Source organism: Pinus tabuliformis, chromosome 8 (assembly GCF_031772625.1).
Source record: "Pinus tabuliformis cultivar Carrire ecotype Pingquan chromosome 8, CPIR1, whole genome shotgun sequence".
Taxonomy (NCBI): Eukaryota; Viridiplantae; Streptophyta; class Pinopsida; order Pinales; family Pinaceae; genus Pinus; species Pinus tabuliformis.
Window position 1 is genome coordinate 892,567,505 of NC_142294.1, and position 18,498 is coordinate 892,586,002.

General features: G+C 38.4%; 2 protein-coding genes across 4 annotated transcripts in view; both read left to right on the plus strand.

Annotated features, from left to right (window-relative positions):
* The window catches only part of LOC149238416 (uncharacterized), a 335,656-nt gene that overhangs the window by 97,643 nt on the left and 219,515 nt on the right, over positions 1 to 18,498 (plus strand). The gene's annotated exons all lie outside the window — the stretch shown is intronic.
* LOC149238417 (uncharacterized) lies at positions 14,134 to 17,368 on the plus strand. The gene is made up of 5 exons (XM_089461003.1): positions 14,134 to 14,604; positions 14,977 to 15,859; positions 15,943 to 16,084; positions 16,189 to 16,362; positions 17,341 to 17,368. The coding sequence occupies exons 1-5, from the start codon at positions 14,134 to 14,136 to the stop codon at positions 17,366 to 17,368; spliced, it is 1,698 nt and encodes a 565-aa protein (XP_089317129.1).

Sequence of the window (18,498 nt, forward strand, 5' to 3'; positions counted from 1 at the left end):
AGGAGGGTCGAAATTTTGGGGTAGATTAGAAGAAGCGAATTGCTGGATCAGATTAGAAGTCTTGATTTAGAGGGTTTGACCATAGATTTGTTGAAGGTCAGTTTGGCCTAGTTGATGACTAGAAGGTCTAGGTGTGTCTCTTGTTGAACAAAAGAATTTCTCTATTGAAAAGGTTTTTGTGTTTTTCCCCTTATTGAGTTTTCCTAGGGTAAATCTTGTGCTCTCTTTATGCATTGTGATCTCTACTGTTCCAATGTTCTTGTATGGTTGAATTTCTGAAGTATAATTGCTTAATGATATATTGGAAAAGTTAAAAGAAGATCGATATCATTAGAAGTAATTATCAGTTTTCGAAAATATTGTGCTAGTATATATTGCACTTGAAAAATCAAAATTGTATCAGAGCTTTGGTGAAGGAAGGAACACTGAGATCACTGCTGAAGAAACCCCACATAGAGATCACCATTGTTGAAGTCCTTCTTGTTGATTTTCATCCCATGTCTTCTTCTATCAAAATCATAAATCAAGTTAGAAGGGGCATCAAACTTCAGAGCTTGGAAGACTAGAATAGATCTTATTCTTGCAAAGAGCAAAGTCTTGGTTATTGTGAAGGGTAAAGTTGTTGAATCAGTAGATAATGCAGGAAAGGAAAAGTTCAAAAAAGGTTACATCAGTACCATGAGTCTTATTGTGGATTCCATTAGAGATCACCTAATTCCCTACATTGCAAAACTTGAATCTTCAAAAGCAATGTATGATGCCCTAACCAAGTTATATAGTCAACAACATTGGTCAAGTCACGAGTCTAAAAAATGAGCTTTGTGATGCGAGGATGACAAGTGATGACACTGTGGCTTCATATTTTGTAAGAATTTTTCAAATAAGAGACCAACTTCAAGCAATTGATGAAGTCATCTTTGAGAAGGAGCTTGTGACTACACCACTTAATGGGCTACCTAGATCATGGGATGCATTTGCAACTGGTATAAGTAGCAGGAAGGATGTTCTCTCTTTTGAAGAACTGCGGACCTCTTGTGCTAAAGGAGAATTGTTAAGTTTAGGTATGTTCTATGCTTAGAGCAATTTATTTCAATTTTCCCAGTTAGCTCACTATCTTTTCCAGATTAGCAATCACATCAACATTAAAGTAAACTGCAGATAGAACATAAACATAAATCGTAGAAGACAAGCCAAGACAAGAGGACATAAGATATGGTGCTAGCCAGGGACAAACCCCAATGTGGGGAAACCCTTGATCAATTCTTCTTATATGTTCTTCAATAGTTCAACACAGAGAGAGAGAGAGAGAGAGAGAGAGAGAGAGAGAGAGAATACATTTACAACAGAAGTCAACACTTTGACTTATCTAGATAAGAGCATAGATCATCTCTAAGAAGATGATACATGAGATTAGTTGAAGACATGTTGCTTTAACTAATTCTCCAAGGTGACTCCTTCACCTATCATCGTGCTGCATCTCGTCATCATGCTGCACCATGCTGCACCCATCATCACACTACTGGACCTCATGACTGCTGCACTGCTGTCCCATGTGCCATTGTTGAACCATGTTGTCATACAACATGTCTCATGTGCTTGCAGCACCATGCTTGCCACATTTATCCATGGTGTCCACGCTTGCCATGTTGCACCATGCTGGTCAGGCTTGCCATGCTGCCATTCTGTCCATGCTTGCCATGCTGCACCATGCTTGCTTCTGTCCATGCTTGCTGCTGTCATGTCACAGCTGCTGTCCCACTTTGCTGCCATGTCATAGCTGCTGTCCCACTTTGCAGCTGCTGCACAATGTCACTGCTGTCCTATGTCATAGGGTTGCCCCATCATAGTTGATGTCCCAACATGGTTGTTGTCCATAATGAAATTGCTGTCCCATCATTCCGCTGTCCTAACATTTTGGGCAACACATGTAGCCCAGCTATCCCATATATATTAGCACTGTTGTACTAGTTGCCTTGCTGTCTCGTGCATCTATCCATCGGTCCACAAACAACCCTCAATTCCGCTGGATGCTACTGCTGATTTCTGCCTAGGTTTCTGTGCATGTACTAGTCTGGTTAGGGCACACCAAGTAGCCTACTGTATAGGAAAATACCCTTGTTTACCTTGTTGTCCTTATAGGTGACTACGACCTGGTTAGGAGGTCCGTTTTAGGTCTCTCGGCCATCCAAACTTCATCTCCCAATTGCTGTTACCAGTCCCTCACTGCGGCCCTATAAATGTGTCACTAAAACTGCCCACAAATCAGTCCTATGACTGTGATTGCCCTTCCAACAGTGCTTTATTGTTGCGGCATGATAACAAGGGAACTCGACCCCTTCTCCAACATTTCGGACCCCTCCAAGCAGCGGCTAAGACCCCTGCTCAATACGCTGTCCACACAACCCTTCCACGCTGTCTAGGGCAGCCTCCTAACGCTGCAGCTAGGGCATGGTAATGTCCTCCTTGACTGTGTTTTGGTTGGGACCAACGTATAGGGTTGTAGGCTTCCTTCTAGATAGCGTTAGGGCTTCTCTTTCATGACTGCGTCCTCTAGATTAGGGCAACATATTCCTTCTTCTTGACTGCGGCTAGGGCAACCTCTTTTCTTCTAGCGTCTAGGGCTTCCACTCCTAGATTTCTCTTCCACTAAAACCCAAGACAAGTGGAGAGAAATCAAGATAGAAGTTTGTGTGAGAAATGACTCTCAAGTCATCTCCTTTTATACTAAAACATTGAGCACATGTGGGGGTTATTTGGTTGTTGGCCGACCTTGACGAATTGGCTTATAACACAAATAAATTCATAACTCCATGAATACTTATCAGAATCAGATGATCTTTAGATCAATCCTACACCTCTCGATGAGAGGGATCCAAGAAAAATATCAGCTGCCATAAGTAAGATGACCCACATGGATTTTGGCCCTAATTGCCAATTTTAACAAGAGTCAAGGCTTATATCAAGAGAAAGGAAGAAGAATCTCAAGCATTTGCAGCTCACTACAAGAAGACTAGAGGAAAGAAGAAGTTTGGCTTTTAAAACAAGAAATCAGGAAGAAAACAACAAGAAGTCAAGAAGAAAACCACCTCCTCCCCAAAGGAAGAAGGATATGTCAAAAGTTCAATGCTATGGTTTTCACAAATTTGGGCATTATAATAATGATCGTCCTGAATGGCTAATAACAAAAATTGAAAAGGAAAACAATAGGCTTCAACAACTGATATTGATGATGAACATCTAAAGCAGTCTAAAGGTGACAAAGATTTCTTTTACTTCTTCACTCTAACTTGTTTCATTGCAAATGATGATGATATGTAGCTTGTAGATTGCGGCGCTTCAAAATTTTGAAGAATGTAATTAGTTTCGGTCTTCATAAATTGTATTTGAGTCATAATGAAATGTATTTATCAAAAAAGAAAGAAAAATAATTTATTACTATTATTATTATGGCTTATTAAAGCATGGGTTTCATGCTTGGGTCATCATGTTATAGGTCAAAGTCCCCATTGAGGACTTCTAGGTTTTGTCTTGAGTCATTAGAGTCATTGTCCATTTTGTGAGACCCTTCTTGGGCTTTTGAATGACGGAAAACGAATTTTTGTTGAGTTAAATAAGTCATTTGTCACCTCCACACCAAGTTGGGCCTTACTTGATCAAGTCAGCCTACATAAGGGTAATTCGACCCACATAGAAAGGGTATATATACAGTGCAGTTCGATTCATTTGGTGTATACATCTCACAAGTTCGATATACAAGCAATTGAAGCAGAAAAAGTGCGAAATTCCAAGAGAAGGAGAATTGCCGGAGAAGGATAAAAGTCAAAGTTTTGGGCTATCTCTCTCTCTCATTTGTACGAGTTACTGGGATATTGCTGGGGTCAAAGATCTGTTGCTGAAGAGATCAAAGTTCTGCTGGAAGGGTTGAAGTTTCTGTTGCTGCTACTAGGTCGAAGTGTGGCTTTTAGGTCGAAGTGCTGCTCCAAGATCGAAGTGTTGCATCTAGGTCGAAGTTCAGTTGCTGCTGCCAGTTGTTGCTGCAAGGTCAAAGTTCTAGGTTGAGGTTGTTACTGGAAAGTTATCATCTGCAGAAGAAGGGAAGGGTTGACTTGGTGATTGGAGGAAGTTTGTGTCTAAGTCAAGAGTCTTGGATTATCTCGTGAAACTATTGAATGAAGAATTGTTGATTGGGTTTTCCCCTTGATAGGGGTTTTTCCCTGGCTGTCTGCCTACATCTGTTGTCTTTGATCTTTGTGTTATGGTTTTGGTAATTGCTTGATGAACTAAGTTAAAAGAAGAACACAAGAAAGTTAATAAGAATATAAGAATATCACAAGTAATTATCAACATAAAGAAAATATTTCTGCCTTTTTGATTTTCCAACACAAGACATATGACAAGAGATATTGGCAATCTCTCTAGCATGATGGAAAGAAAACTATCTCAAAGGGTGGAGTTGGGAGACAACCATAGCTATGCAATAAAAGGAGTTGGAAAGACATCCATTGAGTTAAAATCTGGCAACAATGTCCATCTCAACAATGTTCTATATGTACCAGGTTTGAAAAAGAACTTAGTCTCTATTTCATATCTAGAAGATAAAGGAGATAGAGTAGCATTTGTGGATGGAAAAGTACTTGTTTCGCCCAAGGATTCTAGTATAGATGATACTAGAGTTATTGGAATTCGTGAAGGGAGACTGTATAGGCTTGTGGGTCAACAAACTCAAGATCTAGTACATGATGAAATCAATCCATGTGAATTGTGGCATAGGAGATATGGTCACCTTCATTATAGAGCACTGCTTGAGTTGAATCAAATAGTTTTAGGTGTTCTTGAATTGTAGATAGATCATAAGGGTGTATGCAAAGGTTGTGCACTTGGAAAGAATATCAAGAAACCATTTCCAAGGAGTGACAATAGATCCAAAGACATTAGAGGAAATTTCAGCGTAAAAGTGGCCTCCTAAGGAAAAATCAAGAAATTAATAAAAATTCCATGTAGACAATTTTTTAATATTACTTTACTTTTATCTATGTTCCATAATATTTATTAGCATGAGATTTAATAGAAAATTTTAATATTTTATTTCTAATTTTTTACTTTTATCGAAATCCCTCAATATATGGCACTTTTATTAAAATAACTGCCTATATATTTTTTATATTTAAATTTAATTTTCTATATTTACATTTAATATTTAATATTTATATATATTTTTTATTTAACTATTTTATTTGGTGTTTTTTTGATGATGTTGTCTACTGAGGCCAAAATTTCACCCTAAATATAATTTTTGGCTGGAATCCAGTAATTTGTCCTTTCTGGAATACATTTTTTAACTATTTAACTGTTTTTGACTATTTAACTATATCTTTTATATTTTTGGACCGAATATGCTAATTTATCCTGTCTGGAATACGTTTTTTAACTATTTAATTGTTTTGTATTTAACTATAACTATATTTTATTTTTAAGAGCCCCAAGAGTTAGCTTAATCGGTCAAATCAAGTGCCTTGCCAATGGGAGGTCACAGGGTCGAAACCCGAAAGCTCTTGGGGTTAGGTCAGTAAATAGGCCGAGGGGTGTTGATGCCCTTCGGGTGGCGTCCACTCAGTGTTTAAAACCCTGGACGTAGCAGCTACCCACTGACCCGGGTATCCATGAACCAGTAAGTGAAAAAAACTATATTTTATTTTTAACTATTTGACTATTTTATATTTTATATTAAATTATAACTATATACTATATATATTTATATTTTATATTTAACTAATTTTTTGGGCATGGTTATTAATGTCAAATGGGCCCGCATTTTTTAATTTATATTTTTTCACTAATATGAAGATTTGCATTGCATTAATAACTTCTTTGGCATTCTAATTCATATGGGTAAGGTAGGTAAATAACATTAATAAAACATTTCATGAATACCCAAATTAATAATAAAATATTTCATCGATACCCAAATTAATAATAAAATATTTCATGGATACCCAAATTAAACAATTTAAAATTATTTAAGACATGTACCTCTTTTTAAATTTAAAAGATTTTGATTGGTTTACATTTTATGACATGGAAATTACATGAAAATTTCATGGGCACTTTTAGGCTAAAATTTCCTCTAATGAGTTTTCTATTTGATTCATTCTGATGTATGTGGTCGTATGCCTGCGAGATTGCTTGGAGGTTTGTTATACTATGTGACTTTAATTTTTGACTTCTCTCGGAAGACGTGGATTTATCTCATGAAGACTAAGGATGAAGTCTTCACTAAGTTTCAAGAATTCAAAGTTGAAGTGGAAAAATTGACAGGTAAGAAGATCAAGATTTTGAGATCTGACAATGGAGGAGAATACACCTCGAAAGAACTTGTTGCTTTCTGTAAGAAAGATGGGATTAAGAGGGAGATGATTGTTCCATATAATGCTCAACAAAATGGTATAGCAAAAAGAAAGAACAAGTCCATTTAAGAATTTGTCAAGTCTATGATGCATGATCAAGAATTGCCCATGTTCTTATGGGGAGAAGCATCCTTGACAACTGTATACTTTCTGAATAGAAGTCCTCATCAAATTCTGGAAGACATGATTTCTGTTGACACCTAATCATCAGGATTGGGTGAATATAATGTAAATAAATAATAAGTAATATGAACAGTCATCGGGAGATGAAGTGAACAGTCTCTCCCTCATGTATATAATAAAGATCAACCTGAAAGAATATAATATACGAATCAATTTTGCTTTGAGGAGTTACTGCCTGGCCTGACATGGTATCAGAGTCAGCTCCCACAAGAATAGTTGTAACTCCCTTTTGCCCACTGCCCTTGTGCGCTCTGTCTGCCACAAGTGATTCTGACCCATTCTGCGCCCACTGCATAATTATATTGCTGCATAATTGTTCTGCGCCCACTGCATAATTGTATTCTGAGTGGACTGAAGGCCATCTCTGCCGTGTGTCAGGATGGAGTGCTGAACCGTTGCTCATTCCACGCTGCTGCGTTGAGAGCATTACTGTTACTGCGTTGAGTGCATGAATCGTCTCCATGACCAAGTTTATTGCGTGAAACGCTGCTGGTGCATGAATCAAAGCCTCTAAAGATCTACGAGGACACATCAAGGAAGGCAGTACAGTGACTGTCATGGGTGTTGTTCAGCGGCATGAGAGTGTTTTGATGAACGGGTATCCACTGATTGTCAATTGAGCAAATTCCTCTTGCCAGGAAATGTTGAAGGATTGATTATTGCATGTAATGAGACCACAAAGTTTGATGGAATACCGCTTTGATAATGGAGTGCTAGGAAACGTTGCAGTGTTCATTAATACATTGTCTTTTTGCCTTTGTAATTTTAAAATTTTTTGAAGGGCTGCATTGGGTGATCAATGTAAAAAGAAACCGATATATATTTTGAATAGTGCGTATTACCAAAAAAAGGGCCAATATATATCTCTTGGGTATTGACATTTGCTGCTAATTTGAGTTTGCTGTCCAGTCATATCAGAACTGTATTTTTTTCCCATTAAGAGTAAAAGTTTTGCCACAGAAGTTTTTTTGTTACAGTATGCATTCAATCATATCCATCGTGGGAATAGTTCTCACTGACAAAGAGAACTATCTTGAGTGGTCCCGGATGATAAAACACACACTCATTTTCAATGAGTTGTGGAAAGGAGTGTGTGTTGGAGACGGAGACAAAGAGCCAGAATAGCCTACCTCAGATAAAGAGCTCGTCATTTGGGAAAACAAGAACAACAAAGCTTATGCATTAATCGCAGCATCTGTAAATGAAGAGGTGAGTCGCCATATTTTGCCATTTTCAATTGCTTTTGAAGCCTTACAAAAGCTAAAAGAACTCTATGTCTCACATTCTGCACTTGAAGTTGTTCAACTCATGATTAAACTCTTCACTCTTGAACTGCAAAATAATGATCCTCTTGCTCTTGCATCTGAAGTAAAGTCTATAATGCATGATATCAAATCCACTAAGGTTGAATTGGATATTCCTCTTATCGCTTTTCTCAAGGCACTTTATCCTACTTACTCCAATTATCTTGAGTCATTGCAAGCAAATGGAAATCTCAAAGATATCACCTTTGACTCTCTTGTGAAAAAGTATGCTGAAAGAGAGAGCTTTTGGAAAGAAGATAGTCCCTGAATTTTCTGAAGAGGCTGTGTGCCTTGCTCATAAAGAAAAGAATCCTGCTCAAGATTCTTCCAAAGGAAGAGGTGGTCAAAGAGGAAGAGGAAGATATTTCAGAGGCAGGGGGGCAGACACTCTCAAGGAGAAAAGGCAGATTTGCACTGCATACGTTGCAAGAGAAATGGATCACATGATGCCTCTACATGCAAGTTACCATGGGACAAAATTGAGCAGCAAAGAAACCAACAGAAAGGTAAAACTGATGATACAGACAAAGGTAAAGCACCTGAATCTGCTCACTATGTTGTGGCACAATGTAATATTGGAGTAAATGAAGATTTATTTAATGCGTCACTTGCTTCTTGGAAAAATGATTGGTTGCTTGATTCAGGAGCAACTTGCCACTTGACTCATAGAAAAGATTTTTTTGAAGAATTTACTAACAATGTTGATGGAGCAGTATACTTTGCAGACCAATAAAAAATCAAGCCATCAGGGCTTGGCACAACTAGGCTTAAACTGCCTAGTCTTCCAGACTTTCTTCTGCATCATGTTCTATATCTCCCACAGCTCAAGAGAAACTTGCTCTCCTTGGTCCACATCCGCCAGCAAGGTCATTCCATTCATATGTTTGATGGCAAGCTTGAGGTAAGAAAAGCATCTGACCACTCACTTGTCATGAGGGGAATAGAAGAAGAAAGGCTTCTGAAGCTGCAAGGAACCTTTGCTCGTGCACAACATTTCTCATAAAATTCTCATTATGAAGAAAGTACACTTCCATCAAGTTTATTATGGCATGCTAGATTTGGACATTTGAACTATGACAGCCTCCGCCTGTTGAAGAAAAATGGTGTTGCTGGTTTGCCTACAATTCCTAGGAAACTTAAGCAATATGATGCTTGAATTCTAGGAAAGCGTAGCAAACAGTCTTTTCATGATTCACATTCAAGAGCACATAGAAAACTTGAACTCATTCATTTAGATTTATGTGGTCCAATGCCTGTTCCTTCTGCAAATGGAAACAAATATATGATGACATTTATTGATGACTACACCAGAATGTGTTGGGTTTATTTATTGAAGAACAAATCTGATGCTTTTCAAACATTCAAGAACTTTCATAAATGAATTAAAAATGATGCACAATCTCATATTGGGTCTATTCGCACTGATAATGGAAAAGAATACACATCAAATGAATTTGAAAACTATCTTCGCCAACATGGGATCAAACATCAAACAATTGTGCCTTATAATCCCCAACAAAATGGTGTAGCTGAAAGAATGAATAGGACAATCTTAAATATGGTACGATCCATGCTCTTCTTAAAAAATGTAAAGATAATGTTTTGGGCTGATGCTGTTTTATGTGTTGCATATATAAAGAATAGATGTCCATCTAATGCTATTAGAAACAAGACTCCATATGAAATGTGGTATGGATATGTTCCTTCGGTAAAGCATCTCAGGGTCTTTGGTTCCACCTGTTATGCCTTGATACCAAAGGTATATAGGAACAAACTTGGTGCTAGAAGTCGTAAATGTATCTTCCTGGGGTATTCAAATACCTCCAAAGCATATCGTCTCTATGATGAAGTAAATAAAAAGTTTGTTGTATCTAGAGATGTAATTTTTCTTGAATCATCCAAAATTGACAATGTTGTTGAGCGGCAACTTGATCACTTGGATAGATTCGCAAAAGCAAAATCATTTCAAGAATTTGATAATCAGATTCCACATCTTGAAGGGGGGATTCCTATACTAGATTAACACGTGGAATCTTTTTCTTAAGAACACTCTCCCCTGCATGAAACTCCAACAACAGATGATGCTTTAAGTGATGTGATTGACAGAATTGGGAAACTCGACCTTGATTCAGTCCCAACTCAATCAGCGGAGCAGCCTGGACCATTTGAGAAAGGTTCCCCAAAGTCGCTGACAAAGACAGTTGAAAGTGTTCATCCTGATCAGGTTGGAAAGACAGGAACTAGAAATTCAAACCGGCAAAATAGTGGTGATGTAGATGACTCTAATTCACCTGTTGATATGGATGTTTCTTATGATTGTGAATTGAACTTGTCTACATATTTTGAACCAACTTCCTTCAAAGAAGCTGCTTCTCATGATGAATGGAAAGAAGCGATGCAAAATGAGTATGATGCTCTCATAAAGAATGGCACTTGGAAGCTGGTTGATCCTCCATTAGGAACCAAACCAATTGGCTGCAAGTGGGTCTACAAGAACAAGTATAAAGCTGATGGCTCACTTGACAAGCACAAAGCTAGGCTTGTGGCAAAAGGTTTTGCACAGAAGGAAGGGGTCGATTATGAGGAGACTTTTGCCCCCACAACAAAATGGGCTACCATCCGAACACTCTTTGCCCTAGCAGCTCAGAACGGTTGGAAAGTCCATCAAATGGATGTAAAAACTGCTTTCTTGAATGGAGATCTAAAAGAGAATGTTTTTATGTCCCAGCCTGAAGGATTCGCTGTGAAAGGACATGAACATAAAGTATGCAAACTTGTGAAGTCCTTATATGGCCTCAAACAAGCACCGCAAACCTGGTATGAAAAACTAACTGAGCATCTTCTGAAATTCAATTTCAAACATTATGATCTTGATGATGCAACTTTATTTGTCAAGAAAGTTGGCAAAACAATTGTATATCTTGTGGTATATGTAGATGATCTTTTGATGACAGGGAACAATGAAAGCTACATTGCATCCATAAAGAAGGAATTGGGGAAAAGTTTTGAAATGACTGATTTGGGCTATGTGCATTACTATTTTGGTATTGAAGTAACCCAACATCCGAAGTCCATATTTTTTTCTCAAAAGAAATACATTGGAGATCTATTGAACAGGTTTGGCATGACAAAATGCAATCCTCTTACTACTCCAATGGAACAAAACTTAAAGCTCACATCTATTGAAGGAAAAGAATTTGAGGATGCAACAAAGTATAGACAGCTTGTAGGAAGTCTCAACTAACTAACTACTACCAGACCAGACATTTCGTTTGCTGTTGGAATCCTCTCCAGGTTTATGCAAAAGCCTTGTGAGGGACATTGATCTGCTGCAAAAAGAGTTCTAAGGTACTTGAAGGGAACTCAAGACTTTGGAATCAAGTATACACAGGTGGACGACTTCAGCTTGATTGGATACTTTGATTCAGACTTCGATGGAGACAAAGAAACCGGGGTATCAACTTCAGGATATGCTATGAGTCTTGGATCAGGAGCTATCTCCTGGAGATCACGCAAACAATCAGTTCCAACAGATTCCACAACAGAAGCAGAATACGTGGCAGCAGCTGAAGCAACAAAAGAAATTGTGTGGCTCAGGAAAATTCTTGAAGATTTGCAGGTAAAACAAGTACAATCAACTCCACCCATGATTGACAATACCTCTGCAATAAAGATGGCCAAGAACCCAAAGTTCCATGATCGAACGAAGCACATCAATACCAAATATCATCTGATTTGACATCATGTTGAGGCCAAAATAATCCATCTCCATCATTGTTCCACTAATGAGCAAATTGCCGACATCTTCACCAAAGCACTTGGAAGAGAAAAGCTTGAATGATTCAGAATGATGCTTGGACTCACCAACATCCCTTCAGATTAAGGGGGGAATGTTGACACCTGATCATCAGGATTGGGTGAATATAATGTAAATAAATAATAAGTAATATGAACAATCAGCGGGAGATGAAGTGAACAGTCTCTCCCTCATGTATATAATAAAGACCAACCTAAAAGAATATGATATATGAATCAATTTTGCTTTGAGGAGTTACTGCCTAGCCTGACAATTTCTGATGAAACATTCATCGGACGAAAGCTAGAGGTTGGGTGTATGAGAATCTTTGGTTGCCCTGTCTACATCCATGTTCCCAAGGATAAAAGGAAGAAGCTAGAACCTTTAGGGAAGAAAGGAATATTTGTCGTTATAGTGAATCATCAAAAGGCATATAGAGTCTACATTCCAGAGCAATGATGGATTGGAGTCAATCGAGATGTCACCTTTGATGAGAAGATTGCATATTGGAAGTCTAAGGAAGTTTCCATGGACTCCTACGATGAAGTAAAGCATGAGGCTTCTAAGGAAGAATGTTCAAGTTCTACAAAATGTCCTAAAGAGCTAGAAGGGCCTTGTGAACCAATAGAACTAGTTGTTGTTCTTGAAATCAGAAAGAGACCAACATGGCTTAGATCTACCTTGGAAGAAGCAAAAGGACATACAACTCCAGATGGCACATCCAGAGAAAGTAAGAAACCTAAAAGGTTTTCTAGTTATGCAGCTCTTATGACTAACCTTATTGATGCAAAACCTTCCACTTATGAAGAAGCAGCTAGCCAGCAAGTATGGAAGGAGGCTTGGGTTGAAGAATACCAATCCATCATGAAGAATGATCTCTGGGAGATTGTGCTGAGAGTGGAAATGAAGTCAGTGGTGACTTCCAAGTGGATATACAAGATCAAGAAAGTTGCAGATGGAAGTATTGACAAATACAAGGCATGATTTGTGGCTAGAGGGTTCTCCCAAAAAGAGGGAGAAGATTATGATGAGACCTTTGCTGCTTTGTTGGGATGGAATTTAGTAGTCCAGTGTGGAAAAAGTCCCGATAAAATCGGGATTTATTCCCCAAAATGCGATTTTTTCAAAAAAAGGATTAAATCGGCCGACTTTTTGCCGACTTTTTAAAAAATGAAAAAATCGGGATTAAATCGAATTACTCCCGATTAAATCGGGAGTCGATGGCAAAAAATCGGCTAAGTTAAAAAAATTTTCGTCCGCGGGCATAAAAACCAGAATTCGTCGTTTTATTTTTTAATTGTGTTTTGGGCTGGCTTGTTCGCTGTGGAGGAGAAACGAGGGTTTCCAACTTTCCAGTTCGAAGAAGTTGTGGCCCGTGGGTGTGCATTTGCTAGCCGCAAGCGTCCGCCGTCAAGCCCGGCAAGGTGACAAGGTAAGTTTAAAACTTTAATGTTTATACTTTATAACTGTTACGTAACCGGTAACACGTTACATGTAATTGTATGTATTGACTGTAATTGTATGTAATCCCCTTCTAAATATACATTAATGTCTTATTCGTATACACTGTACAGTAATATATGGGGCCGGTGGGCATTAATTCGTAAAACTGGGAGTGCTGTTGTGTTGAGCTGTATCTGTTAGCCTTTAAAAACGTTTTTCCATTGCTATTGCCGCTAAGTGACCTCAATTCTGAGTTATGCACCAGCTATCATAAGATGCCAAACTTCAACAACACTTGACCATAGAGATGCTCACTGTTTTACTTCTAAATTAATTCCAACAGTTCCGTTTATGTTGCAAAAGAGAGATATGTTACTTGCAGACCGAGATACCCAAATGTAATGTCACATATGCCTTAAAGTATATTTCTGTTTGAGGTCTGTAATATAAGAATTTTTGTTTTTTCAAAAGAGGGAGCCGCAATCAAAAACACTCAAGCAAATCTCTAATCATGAAAGTTTAAAGAAATTTAACTCTGTATCACATAAGATACCACCATACGGAACTCTGAACTTTGAGTTATAGTGACTGTCCTGAAATCTTTTGCCAGAGGTCCGAAGTTGGGTAGAAGAGTCAGGTCTAAACTTTGAACTTTGAAGGGATTCCAAGTGTTTTGTAAATGTTCTCGTTACTAAAAAATTTGGATTTTTATGTCTAACATAATTTATTTATATTTATTTTATTGTTATTATTTAATATTTATGACTGTAATAAATTATTTAATAAATTATGACTGTAATAAATTATGACTGTAATAAATTATTTCACTGTACATACATTTATGATTTATTATTTAATATTTATTATTTACTAATTTGTTTCTAAATTCTGAGTGCAATACAAATTAGTAAATTACTAATTATAATTTGCTGATTTGAATTTGTTTCCATTCTTTTTGTGCCCAGGTTTAAACTTTAAATTCCAGCTCAAAGTTTAAAACAAAATGCCGAGGGTTTTGGATTCTATGTGGGAGTTTGGTGAGCCTGATGTTATACCTGAAACTGGGACGGTCAATAGAATGTATTTGACTTGCAAATTGTGTGGAAAGCATATGTCAGGAGGCATCAACAGATTAAAATTCCATTTGGGGCAAATTCCAGGCCAAAATATTGAACTTTGCAAAGAGACAACTCCAGAAATCATCCGACGGGCCATTCAATCATTGATGGATAAAGAGGAAGGAAAAGACACCAGGGCAACACTAAGAAACCAAATTGCAGGGGGCTCAAGAGTGGGGGGAATTGAGAGTGGCAATGTTTCTACAGCAGCATCACCTTCCTCACCCATGGGTACATTGGGTAGTGGTACTCATCCTTCTATCTCATCTTTTTTTGTTCCTAGAACAGCAGCTGGTTCACAACCTGGGATTAGATCATCATTGAAAAAAAAGGAAAAGGCAGAAGCTGACAAGTTGGTCAGTAGGTGTCTTCTATGGAGCGATGTTCCCTTCAACATTGCCAAGACAAACCCATTCTACCAGCCTATGTTTGATGCTATTGCTGTCGTTGGCCCGGGGTACAAAGCCCCCACCTTTGCAGAGTTGAGAGGGCCTCTTCTTCAAGATGAAAAGACTGAGTGCACTGCTAGATTGGCAGAGTTTAGGGCATCATGGGAGCACACTGGATGCACAGTCATGTCAGATGGTTGGACTGACCAGAAGGGTAGGACCCTTCTTAACTTCTTGGTTAGTTGTCCCAAGGGGCCAATGTTTATGAAATCTGTTGATGCATCTGACCACATTAAAGATGCACGTTTATTATGTGATTTGTTGGACATCTTCATTCAGGAAGTAGGCCCAAGCAATGTTGTCCAAGTCATAACGGACAACGCTGCAAATTATGTTGCAGCTGGCAAGATGCTTATGGAGAGGTATCCTAACTTGTTTTGGACACCTTGCGCTGCTCATTGCATTGACTTGATGTTGGAGGATATAGGTAAAATTCCTACTGTGAGGGATATTGTTGAATCATCCAAGAGCATAACAAAATTTATTTATAATCATTCATCTGTGCTTAGCTTGATGAGAAAATTCACCAACAAAAAAGAGTTGGTGCGGCCTGCCATTACACGATTTGCCACTACTTTCATATCTCTTCAGTCTCTGTTGAATTCTATGTGGGAGGTGAAGAGCATGTTTCTCTCAGCGGAATGGCGTTCTTTATCTATTAGCCGCAAACCGGAGGGAGAGGGCATATGCAGACTAGTTTCATATGATCAGAGCTTTTGGGCAGGAGTAGAGGAGGTGTGTGCCATTTCAGAACCTTTGGTAAAGGTTCTTCGGTTGGTTGATGGAGAGAAGCCCGCAATGGGCTACTTGTATGAGGCCATGGATAGGGCCAAAGAAGCCATCCGTGCTTATTATGCAGATAAGGGAGACGAGGGGTTGGAGAAACAACAGGTCATATGGGGAGTGATTGATCAGCGATGGAACAATACCCTCCATCGCCCCATTCATGCTGCAGGTGTCTACCTCAACCCTGCATTTTCTTATGCTTGTGGTTTCAGATTTGATGCCGAGGTGATGGATGGATTCTTCACTTGTGTCGAGAGGATGGTGTCATCTAGGCGAGAACGTGAGGAGATTTCTAAAGAAATGGAGGTCTATAGGATGGCCACTGGCACATTTTGTTTTGACATGGCTATTCAGAATAGGACGACCAAAATGCCAGGTAAGTTTCAGTTTGTTTCAAATTTTCAAGTTTAGAATTTCAATGTTTTTTTTTATGTTTCTCATTTTTCTTTTAACTTGTAGATGCTTGGTGGACAAGCTATGGTGCCAGAGTACCAAATCTCCAAAAGCTTGCCATTCGAGTGCTCAGCCAAACATGCAGTTCCTCTGGGTGTGAGCGCAACTGGAGTGTATTTGACAAAATACACTCCAAAAAGCGCAACAGGTAAAAACTAAAAAGATTTCAAATTAAATTTTTTGAATTCATTTGATTAATTTTAATATTTAAATTTTCTAAGTACTAATTTACAATCTATGACCCTAATACAGATTGGAATCCAAACGCCTCAATGACATGGTATACGTCTACTACAATCTTCGATTGTGGGTGAGACAGCGTCAGAAACCTACTGATGTGGAAGCCATCTCATTGGACAATATTGATACAACCACTGCATGGAGAGTCGAGACTGAGAGGCCAATCTTGGACACGATCCCGGATTGGTTAGGTGTGGATCTAGAGGATGTAGCAGTTACAGAGGAGGGAGAGCTAGAGATAGAGGAGGAGGAGGCGGAGCAACATCAGGGTCAGGAGGCAGTAGCAGAGCTGGATGAGGATGCTGAGGAGGAGGTGACACCATCTAGGGTGGGCAGCAGCAGCGGCAGCGTAGCACAGAGGCCACCTCTTCCATCAGCTTCTAGAGGACGATTGAGTCCATTTCCTTTTGTATCCTCAGGGGCAGGGTCTTCTTCCTCTAGAGGAAAAGGCAAAGCCATTCCCTATTCCCGTAAAAGGGGAAGAGGATCTCAGTGACTGATTAGTGATTACTTGATGACTTTTAGATGACTCATGATGTACATTTATTATATTTTTTGTTGATATTTTGACTCTTGAGAGTTGAAACTCAGACAGGACTCAAAATTCAGGAGTGGATTCACTATTTTGATATGTGATGCAGCACTAGACTTCATATACATATTATATATTAGCTTTCTTTACATGTTTATGTGGAAATGCATTTATTTGATGTTGTGGATACTCTAGATGTTAAAAAAAATTAAAAAAAATGAATAATTTTGTGTTTTTTTAATTTTGCCGACTTTTTCGAAAAACTCCCAACTTTGCCGAGTTTTTCAACTTTTGGACCCTTGCCGAATTAATCCCGACAGCGACTTTTTCCACATTGGAATTTACATCAGATGGATGTAAAGACTGCTTTCCTCAATGGTGTGATTGAGGAAGAGGTGTACATAGAGCAACCTCAAGGTTTTGAGGTGCATGGAAGGAATCTCACATTTGCAGGTTGAATAAGACCTTGTATAGACTCAAGCAAGCTCCAAGAGCTTGGTATGCTCGAATTGATAGCTACCTGACGAGACTCGAGTTCTCTAAGAGTGATGCTGACCCAAATCTATACTTCAAGGTTGTGAAGAATGCACCTGTGATTTTGTTACTATATGTTGATGATTTATTTCTTACAGGTGCCGAGTCTCTCATTATTCAGTGTAAGAAGTAGTTGGCTTCTGAGTTTGATATGAAGGATCTTGGCTTAATGCATTATTATCTGGGACTAGAAGTATGGTAGAAGCCTGGCGAAGTCTTCCTTGATCAAGGAAAGTATGTTATTGAGATACTTCAAAGATTTGGGATGATGAACTATAAATCCATGGAAACCCCCATGGTAACTAACTTAAAGAAGTTGAGAGGCTCTAAGTCCAGCTTCAGAAGTTGCAATTTCGACCACGTGGAGTTGAAATCTTGGTGAACTCTGTGTAGAAATTTCAGATTTTGTTTCGCTATATTTTTTGAGATATGGTTTGAAGAAGTTAGGGTTTTTGCAGGGTCCAAAATTTAATCTCAAACAAGTGACCTAGGGAAAATTGTCATAACTTTCTCTTCGAACATCGAATTTCAATTTCGTAAAAAGTGACTGAAAGTGCACGAACTTTAGTTTTTCGTGTATCATTTTCAGATCCAAAGATTGAAACAATGACACATGGCATTCGGTACAAGTTCGCTCTACTGAACCAGTCTATAATCAAGTCATCGTGGGAGGTTGGGCCTAAATCTTTCTTGAAGAATCCAATCACAGTTTGACTTTTGGGGTTGGAAAGAAGACCTAGAGGGCTACCACAGGACGAAATTCAGACCTTGGAGATACAAAATTACATAGATACAACAATTTCAATATTGAGCTCCTAAAAAACAAGAAAAATGTGTGTATTTTTTAAAATTTTGCATAACTTTTGTTTGAAAAATCCCTTCGAAGTGATTCAAAAGGCATAGTGAAGCATAGATATCATTGTTTGATTCCAAAATGCCTTGAAACAAAAAAATGGACACACATAGTAAGCAACCAGAAAGCTCTACTATGACGCATGAAGAAGAGGAAGAAATGCAACATGATATATCAAAATTACGAGACCAAGTGCAACAAATTTCGCTCTCGCAAAGAGTAACAAAAAATGAACTAGAAGCTAAGATGGATGGTTTAGAAGCAAAAATAAAAGGCAACATTGGAGGCTTGAAGGATGGGTTAAAAACATATATGGGAGTTTTTAAAGTTGACATGGACTTAATGAATGTCAAATTGGAAGGGTTGACAAAGTTGCCGCAAGAAAGGTTTGGCAGTGGGACAA